We start from the raw sequence: 9,914 nt of genomic DNA on the forward strand, positions 1-9,914 counted from the left end.
GAGGGGAGGGCGGTAGGAGGGACCGGCGGGGCGGGGAGGGGAGAAGGATGCTCCGGGGGTGGCTCTTTGCTTCCCCGCCTGCCCGGAGCTCGCAGGGGCTCGCCTGGAGGATGTCTCACCCCCTCGGCACAGGTAACTCCGGGACCCCCCCATGGCCGCAGCCGGGGGATGCTGAAAAGGGGAGGAAGGGGCCGCAATCCGGCTCGGATTGAAACAAAACTTCAAGGGGAAAATGGGGTTTGAAACAAAACAAACAAACAAACAACAACAAAAAGAGGATGTAGGTTTGTGCATGATGCTCGGGGCATCCAGGGGTGAGTCCCGCCCTGAAGTTTCCTTGCGGATGGCCGGGAATTACTTGCAGGGGTGGAATCCCGGGGGTGGGAGCGCGGCCGCGGCTCTCCGAGCCTTTTCTGCTGTGCGTGGTGCTGATGCTCAGGCTCCGGGAGCGAGCTGGGATGCCTGGGCTGTGCGTGGTACCCTGGGCTGCTGCGTGCCAGGGATCCGCTCCCAATGCCACCCCGTGGCTACTGACAGCCCGCGTGTGGCCACTGGCTGCCAGGAGCAGGGATTTGCGGTCCCGGCTTTGAAGTTGGCGTGTGCCACGGGCAGGGGACGCGGCCGGCGGGGGCTGTGCCCGCACTGTGGCTCGTGTTGTCGCATCCGCTCCCGTATCCACAGAGGAGGCTCTGCGAGGGATTAAATGTATGGATGCAGAGGAGAAGTGCAACAGCAGCGGGCACAGCTCGGCAGGGAAACACGATCCACAATCCGTTCTCTCTCTCTCTCCTGGAAAAGCGCATGGATGGTCAGGGAGATGTTGCAGGCAGCCCGTGCTCCTTTCCCAAGTGGAGAGCGGCTTCCTCCAAGCATCCCCCGGCAAAATGCGTGTCCTTAAGGAGACTTGGGAAGCGGCTTCCTGCCGAGCACGTGAGATGCAGCCGCAGCTTTGGGGAGGCAAGACAGGGGTGGAGGAGGGTGGTGACGGTGGGGGAGAGGATGAGAGGATATTCGGTTTTCTTCGCCCTGCTTGTGACAAGATGTTCTGGTTTGTCACCGGAGGTGCCACTGCTGGGGGAGCGCTCGTGCCGAGCTCGGAGCATGCTGCTGAGGGCCAGCCCCAGGAGGTTTCTGGAGCAGCACCTTCTCCTGGTGGAGAGCGCAGAGCAGCAGCGGCCGGCTCGGGAACCGCTCCCCAATCCATTCATGACTGAGGAACCCCCCGCCCCAGCCGAGCCCGAGCTGCCGCCCTCCAACCTCACCAACGCCACGGACTGCGGCGAGGAGATCCTGCTCTATGGGGACACCGAGAAGGTCGTCATCGGGGCCGTGCTCTCCATCATCATCCTCATGACCATCGCCGGCAACGGGCTGGTCATCATCTCCGTGTGCATCGTCAAGAAGCTCCGGCAGCCCTCCAACTACCTGGTGGTGTCCCTGGCCGCCGCCGACCTGTCGGTGGCCTTCGCCGTCATGCCCTTTGTCACCATCACGGACCTGGTGGGGGGCGAGTGGCTCTTTGGGAAGGTGTTTTGCAACGTGTTCATCGCCATGGACGTGATGTGCTGCACCGCCTCCATCATGACCTTGTGCATCATCAGCGTGGACAGGTGAGGCAGGCCCGGGCTGTGCCCCCCGCTCAGGTGGGCTCTGGGTGTTTCGGGAGGTTGGGGGGCCTCTAGAATCGTGTTCCTGGTTGGATCAGTGCTCCTGGAGGTGTTTTTTCCAGCTGATGGGGGTTTTCTGTGGGAATTCAGTGCCTCATTCCCTTTGGAAGAGCTGGGCTCGGGGTGTTTCCTCAAGTAACTTCCCTAAGTTACTTCTTTAGTCTTCCCCCTTTTGGCAGCTGCTTCACATTGTTCTTGAGGAACAGCACCTGCCTTCTCCATGGAAGGTGCCTGGGCCATGAAACCACTCAAGAAATAATAATCAAAAAAAGCAACCCAGATTCACTTTGGAAATCCAGGTTCCAGGGCTTCTGGAGCCAATCCTGTGGGATTCTCTGCTGCTCCCTGGACTCGTGCCTTGGCTGGGGATGTCAGCAGCTCCCCACACCCCATCCCAAGATCCCAAACCCCCTGGTTTAGCTCAGTGAGCACATTTGTGAGGATTTACTGGCTTCACCTCCCACACCTGGAGCCGGGAGGGAAAGGCTAAGCCTGCCTGGCAAAGTGGCCAGGCTTGGACAAGTCAGCACCTTGGTGGCTCTAATTTTAGCAGCTGCGTCATCGGGGCCATGGCGCTGACGAGCCGGTGGCCGGGGCTGACGTGTGCTGGCATCTCGGGGGGTCGCTTTGGGCTGAGCTGGCACTGCTGGGCTGGTCTGCTTCGGGAGCAGCAGCTCAGGGGAGGGACACATCCCACATCTGAGATGTGCCCTTTCAGCTGTGCCGCCTCCCCGGTCACCTCGGCAGGTGTGACAGTGGGTGACAAAGCAGAAAGGACAGGGAAAATCTGCTGCTGCTTGACATCCCCCCCAGGGCACGCCAGCGGCGAGTCCTGCTCCGAAACCTCCATCCCCACCAGCCACTGCTCCCCTGGGAGCTGCAGATCCACAGCCCTGGGCAGCTCTGAGCTGCTGCTAGAGAGAAAAACCCCTGCCAGGCCACAGGCGAGGTTCAGCTCTTCTGCTGAACTTGCTTTATTTTAATAATTTTCCTGTCTGAAAAAAAAAAAAAAAAAAGCAGGCGTGCTCAGAGCTGGCAGGAGCCTGACTTGGTGAGAGGGAAGGGATGAAATGCAGGAATTAAATGTGTCAGTGCTTCCTCCAGTGGGTAAGGAGCAGGGCAGTGGCTACACACTAACCAGACTGGCTTTGCTTGAAAATTTCCTTCTCCTTCTCCTTCTCCTCCTTCTCCTCCTTCTCCTCCTTCTTCTCCTTCTCCTTCTCCTTCTCCTTCTCCTTCTCCTTCTCCTTCTTCTCCTTCTCCTTCTCCTTCTCCTTCTCCTTCTCCTTCTCCTTCTCCTTCTCCTTCTCCTTCTCCTTCTCCTTCTCCTTCTCCTTCTCCTTCTCCTTCTCCTTCTCCTTCTCCTTCTCCTTCTCCTTCTCCTTCTCCTTCTCCTCCTTCTCCTTCTCCTTCTCCTTCTCCTTCTCCTTCTCCTTCTCTCCTTTCTTTTGCCTTGCCTCCCCTTTTCCCTCTTTCCCTTTTCTCTTTTTCCCTTTCCCCTTTCATTTTTCCTTGGCCAAGCATGTCAACAAGTCTTCCCACCCCATCCCAAACCCCCAAAAACTCAATACATGCAATCCTTCTTTTCTCCTTCTTCCCTTTCCTTCCTCTTCCCCATCTCTTCCCATTTCCTTCCCCTCCTTTCCCAGCCAACCAACTCCACCCCATCTCATTCCGATCCCTTTGAGCACAGCTTTTCCAAACACACACACAAATAGGAGAGATCTTTCCCCAGAAATCCTTGCCATGGATTCCACTCCTCCATCACGTCCCTCCCATCCAGTGTCACTGCTCCGGGGAGCAGATCCACATCCAAGGACACCGTGCAGGCAGATCCTGAGTTTGCTGTCACTTTGTGTTCCCTGGGAAGGAGAGAGGGAAAAGCTGTGTCCCAAGAGGTTGTCAAGGAGCCTGAATTTTCTGGCATGGGCTTGTCCCTCGTGTGTTGGCACAGGAACTGCACCCGTGATCAGTTTGCTCCCAGAACTTCATCCTCCCCTCGCCACGGGTCTGATGGGGAAGCTGAGTGGTTGCAGGGCAGTTGCCTGGAATGTATTTCCAGCTGGGAAAGGAGAAAAACAGCAAGGACTGAGCAGAGGAAAGGGACAGAACTGTCCCCCAAGCTGTGCCCACCCAGCTCTGGGTGGGAGGAAAGACAACCTGCAAGTGCAGGGGGCTTGTGGGGTCAGTGCTGGAGCTGGAGGAGGGAATAGGAATTATTGGGATGTTCTTCCCGCTCAAGGATCCTCAGGAATGGGCTGGGGGCTGTGTGAATCATCCCGGGGCAGTGTCCCACATCCACCCAGCATCCTCAGGCAGTGCATGGAGGTGGACTGAGGATCCAGGATCATGCCTGGATCTCCACGTCAGCCCTGAGCCCGGGATGGACAGGATTCTTGGTTTGACTCTTGATGGGAACATCTCCAAAAGCACAATTCTCAATTTCTGTGCTGATACAACCAAAAACCAAAGGCACGAGGAGAGCTGAGCTTGCAGAGTCCCTAAAAAACCTGCTCCAAAAAGAGATTAAATTGTTATCTCAGTGAGGCATCAACCCAAACCTCCCCCAGGGATAGGGACCAGCTCTTCCTCCTGCCCTGTGAGGAAGAAAAGGAAAAGCCCTGGTGCCTCTCGGAAATAGAAATATTTCCTCTGGTTCTGTCCTGAATCCAACTTGGTCAGCACTGTCAGGCCCGCTCCTGCCAAGGAGGAGGCCCTGTTTTTATTGATGGCTGAAGTGTCCTCAATATTTTGCTTAGCTTAGATGGAAAAGCTACTTGGTTTGCCCAGGATGATGAGGACTATTAAAATGTAGGCTGCTGTTATTGATTATTAATGCCGAGCGCTTCCTAAAAGCCTCTCAATTGAAGCTGGTAGAACTAATCTTGTCTGAAGCGAGATTTGATTGATTTCCTTTGAAATCAGAAAAGAAAAATGCTGGAAACATCCATCTTCCTCTTATATTTTCCTTATGTAAAAGCCTGCCAATGTTGCAGATTTTTTAATGTCACAAACCAAAAACAAACCAACAAAAAAAAAATCCCCTCTTTTGGCTGCTCAGCTTTGATGAAACTCCATAAAAATGCCAAGGAGCTGACAAAAGGAGCTCCCCAAAGCCCACACATAGCTTCTGGCATTCCTGGTGGAGAAAAAACTCTCCATCCATTTCCCAGGCAGCTCTACCGGGGCTCTTCCCTTTCCCTGGCAAGTATTTTCCACTCAAAATCAGATTATATTTTCCAAATCGGGGTCACCCTCAGTAAAAGGATGCCTCCCAAAAGTCAGTGGGATGAAAACTGCACAGTGTTTTCCTGGATTGCTGTTCCCATGTCCTTCATCCAAACGTTCCCCAGGCTGGGTAGATCCTTGCTCTGTGTCTGGGATGGATCCCTGGGGTGCTCCCCCAGCTCTGACTTAGGGCTTGGGCAGGTGTAGCAGCCTCCAGCTGCCTTTTGTTTCCTCCTCTCCTTCAGCAGGATGGGGCAGGAATGGCATCAGCTTGGAAATCGGGGAAGGAGATTATTTTGGCTGCAGAGGAGGCAGGGAATTGTGGTAAAACTGTGGGGTCAAGGAAACCCTAATTCTGGGCTCATTTGTCCTCCTGTGTGAGTGGGGATTCACCTTTTCTCAGTTCACCAGCTGCAGGATGGAGAAAGGGGCATCTCAGAGAGGTTTGGGTTGTTTTCATTATTCAATCCCTGGCATAATGATCCAACAGATCCATAATGATCCCCAGAGAGGGACTTTTCATCAAGAAATGTAAGGACAGGACAAAGGCAGGGTTAGACGGGATATTGGGAAGGAATTATTCCCTGTGAGGTTGGGCAGGCCCTGGCACAGGGTACCCAGAGAAGCTGTGGCTGCCCCTGGATCCCTGGAAGTGTCCAAGGCCAGGCTGGATGGGGCTTGGAGCAGCCTGGGCTGGTGGAAGGTGTCCCTGCCCTGGGGGTGGAACTGGATGGGATTTAAAGTCCCTCCCAACCCATTCCATGCTTCCCGTTGAGTGTAGAACAAACACTCTGAATTGCCTCATCCGTGGGGTTTGCTGGTCCAGCCCAGCCTGGAGCAGATCTCCCACCCCACATCAAGGGGCTGGGATCTGCAGGATCAGGAATTTATTGCACCTGGGATGAGTGGCTGCACCATCAGCTCAGCACGGGGTGAGGGGGGAGCCCTGCAAATCCACACCAAGTGTGTAAATCCTGGGAATTGCCTTTTTTTATCTGATTACCCCTAAACCTGATTAGCAGCACAACACACACACACACACAGAGAAAAACTAAAAAAAAAAAATTATTAAAAGGGAGAGAATTCCACTGGAATTCCGCCGCCTGTCAGTGCCACCTCGCCTCCTGCAAACGCTGCCCTATTTTGAGGGCTTCCTGCTCGCTTCAAAATTATTACAAAGACCTCAAAACGGCCCCGTTTCCTCCAGCAGCGGCTGCACGAGGCACCCGCGGATGAAACGTGTCAGCTTTGCCTGCTTGTTAAAGCTCGTCAGCCAGCCTTTTCCTCGGCTAGCACGGAAATTCCTTGAAGTTTCAGTGAACCCCAGGTGGATCAGCTCCCAAAGAAACCCGGTAATAGCATAAGAGGGGATGGCACCCGCTGGAAATGGATAATCTTGAAGATTCCATCCAACCCAAACCAACCTGGAATTCTCTGAACATTGATGGTCACGAAGAGTTCTGGTTGGTTCTTGTGACTAAGGCCAGCTGAAAAGCTGCAGAGGAATAAGAATTTCAAAAGAATGCAGAGGAAAATAAGGAAAGAACAGCCCAATGAATGAATTCAAACCTATTTTTATCAGGAAGGCAGGGGAGAAGACTTAGTCTCTTGATTTAGCAGTCAGGAGGGGAGGAGAAATCAAATTTTTTTAATATATTTTATTTCCATCTTCTAATCTGGGGGGACGATCTGGAAAAGCAAAATAACCAGGCAAGAGAAAATCTCCCAACACAGTGAGGCTGTCAGGAAAAAAATGCTACAGCAGAGGTAAAATTCTCCACAGATATTTTCTCTTTTTTGCTCAGCTTTCAGCAGAAAGTACTCACAGAGCTGCTGTTCTCACTGCCCCTCTGGAGTGGCACCGTTTATCCAAGAACAATTAAGAGGTGATGTGTTCCTGCCTAAAAATTCCTGGCAGCAGGAGACTGGAATCAAAAAGGCTGTAACAGAAGAGAAATCCATATGAGTGGCTCGAGGTTTTTGCTGGATTGATTGGAGCTGAATAGCAGGCAGATGTTTTCCAGGGGGAACGCTGGCTGACAGCAGCCAACATCCCCCCCTGATTTATTGCTTTACAATTCTAATTTACCAACAGTTGACACAATTTCTTTATCACACAAACCCCTCCAATAAAAGACAGGATGGTTCACGTTTACACCCCGTGGCACAAGGAGCTGATGGAGGGTGCAGCCTCCAGCTCCTTTCAGGTAAAATAAAAGGTAACTCCCAACCCCAGGGGTCAGGACTGGGGGATCTGTGGGTCACCAGGTGTTCTGGGGATTTCTTACTCCAAACTCCACTCATTTTCCTCTTGAGGGAGAGCTGGACTCCATCACTTCAGCAGCTACTGGCTGTGCAAGCGAGCAGATGGCTCCAGCTGCTTGGGTCATTCCTATTTGAGTTTTCAGAGGTCAGCAGCTTTCAGGGAGTTGTGCAGAGCCAGAAGGTCCCTCCTGAACCTCCTTTTCTCCAGGCTGAGCCCCTTTCCCATCTCCTTCAGCCTCTCCTGCTGCTCCAGACCCTTCCCCAGCTCTGTTTCCTTCCCTGGACTCTCTTCAGCCCCTCAATGGCTTTCTTGTTGTGAGGGGCCCAAAAACTGCCCCCAAACAGCATTGTCCACTCTCCAGCTTTGCTTCCAGGGCTCACCCAGACACATCTTTAAGTCTTCCCAAAGCCAAGATTATTTCTTGGTCTCCCAGGGCCATCTTAGCTCCAGGTTATATTTCTTCACCAACAAATAAGAGGAGGCTGTTGTGGTTCCCGCTTCCCATTAAACACTGCTAGGAGTTACTCCTTTCATCTGGGATCAGTCCTGTGGCACATTACTCTGAGCATCACCCATCCCTCTCCTGGGTGTCCCCTTGGCATGGGCAGCACTCTGGAGCGAGTTATGTGCCATGGCTGGCATGTGTTGCGTGTTCTCTGTACAGAATAGTTCTGGTGGAAAAACAAAACTCTTAAAGCATTTTTAATTCCTGAAAACGAAGCTTTTTAAAGCTTTTTTTATTCCCCAGGAGACCATGCAGAGTTTGGAGTGCACTCAGCAGTTCAGTGACAGCTCGTGCTATGGACTCCCCATCCCTGGAAGTGTTCAAGGCTGGGCTGGATGGGGCTTGGAGCAAGAAGGGATGGTGGAAGTTGTCCCTGCCCATGGCAGGGGGCTGGAATGGGATGGGCTTTAAGGTCTTTTCAACCCAGACCATTCTGTGATTCCACTCATGGGGTGATCACAAGAAAGTGGGGAATAAATTGGGGTGTTTAGTCAAGAGATCACATGCCTGGGGAGATTTTCATTTGGTGAATCAATTACTTGTCCCCTCTGAGGGCCAAAATTCTCTCAGAGCTGGTTAGGAGTGAAAGCCCCCCAACAGCACCCCTGACAACTCCTCCTTCCCGCAGGTACCTGGGCATCACGCGGCCGCTGACCTACCCCGTGAGGCAGAACGGGAAGCTGATGGCCAAGATGGTCTTCATCGTGTGGCTCCTGTCGGCCTCCATCACCCTCCCTCCGCTGTTCGGCTGGGCCCAGAACGTGACGGTGGAGCGGGTGTGCCTCATCAGCCAGGACTTCGGCTACACCGTGTACTCCACGGGCGTGGCCTTCTACATCCCCATGGCCGTCATGCTGGTGATGTACTGCCGCATCTACAAGGCGGCCAAGGTCAGCGCCGAGAAGCACCGCTTCATGAACTTCCCCAAGCACTACGAGGAGGAGGGCGTCTACTGCCTCGAGGCCTCCAGCCGCGCCCACCACAGCTCCCGGCGCACCAAAGCCGTGGAGGAATGCGCCACGCTCTCCAAGCTGCTCCGGCAAGACCGCAAGAACATTTCCATCTTCAAGCGGGAGCAGAAAGCCGCCAGGACCCTCGGCATCATCGTGGGGGCCTTCACGTTTTGCTGGCTGCCCTTCTTCCTGATGTCCACGGCGCGGCCGTTCATCTGCGGCATCCGCTGCAGCTGCATGCCCCTGCGGCTGGAGAGGACTCTGCTCTGGCTGGGCTACACCAACTCCCTCATCAACCCCCTCATCTACGCCTTCTTCAACCGGGATTTGAGGACTACTTTCTGGAACCTGCTGCGCTGCAGGTACAGGAACATCAACAGGAGGCTCTCGGCCGCCAGCATGCACGAGGCCCTGAAGGCCACGGAGAGGCACGAGTGTATCCTGTAGTGCCTGACCCACCAGCTCCTGCCTCTCCATGCCGGGTTCCTCTCTTCCCTGGCCTCCCAGGGGCTGGCAGGAGCCGCCCAGCCCCGCCAGACATTGCCACTGAGAGTGACGGCCCTTCCCCTCGCCCCGTGAGGAGCCGCGGTTTTCCTCACCCTGGGAACAAGTAGAGGGAACTTTGGGAACAGCCCTTCCTTCTCACTCTGTCCCAGCTGGGAGCAAGACCTGGGGTGTTCAAGGTCTACCAACGACTGTGGGCAAGTCACACCACCTTTCTGTGCCTCAGTTTACCCATCTGTTATTAAAGTTTAAAAAAAAAAAAAAGGAAAAGAAACCCTCCCTGCCAACCAACCAAACAAAAATAAACCCCTTGAAACTTGATAAGACTGTAGCTCTCCACCTTTAAAAAGGGCTCTAAGGTCTGTGGAGGGCACACAAAATCCCATGTAAAGACAACAATGGCTGCACTTCTCTGTGGAATCTGACAGCAGCTCCGTTGTACACCCAAGCCCCCGTGCCATCCCAGCTTATCCGAACCCTTTTCCCCGATGTAATTGCATTTCACACCCCGAGCTCATGTCCAGGTTTGCACGTCAGAGCAGAAATACCAATGACCCCGTTTCCCCCCACACTGTAGCACTGCAGTACTTGAAGGAGATGAATTTGCAGGATGAAACACAAATGAACACGGAGTTTCCTTTATGGTTGGATAGGGAAGTTTGACGCCTCCTCCTCATCGGGGCAATGATCAGAGAGCGAAGCCAGTTGTGTTTATTGGGTTGTACCGTAATTCATTCCCAGACAAGTGACGTGTGTTCATCATTTGTGGCTAATTGACTCCATAAAAGCAC

General features: G+C 53.6%; 1 protein-coding gene across 2 annotated transcripts; it reads left to right on the forward strand.

The window, feature by feature from the left end:
• On the forward strand, window positions 1-9,429 carry LOC111929127 (5-hydroxytryptamine receptor 7-like). Of its 2 annotated transcripts, XM_023926640.2 has the most exons (3): window positions 1-132; window positions 1,063-1,610; window positions 8,295-9,429. In XM_023926640.2, the coding sequence occupies exons 2-3, from the start codon at window positions 1,102-1,104 to the stop codon at window positions 9,064-9,066; spliced, it is 1,281 nt and encodes a 426-aa protein (XP_023782408.2). In that variant the 5' UTR covers window positions 1-132; window positions 1,063-1,101; the 3' UTR covers window positions 9,067-9,429. The 2 variants fall into 2 exon arrangements, with proteins under 2 accessions (XP_023782408.2, XP_086746247.1); XM_086890121.1 differs by lacking the exon at window positions 1-132 and having other exon boundaries at window positions 1,000-1,610.
• Window positions 9,430-9,914: the final 485 nt, after the last annotated feature.

The sequence above is a fragment of the Cyanistes caeruleus genome, chromosome 5, assembly GCF_971803275.1.
Source record: "Cyanistes caeruleus chromosome 5, bCyaCae1.hap1.1, whole genome shotgun sequence".
Lineage (NCBI taxonomy): Eukaryota > Metazoa > Chordata > Aves > Passeriformes > Paridae > Cyanistes > Cyanistes caeruleus.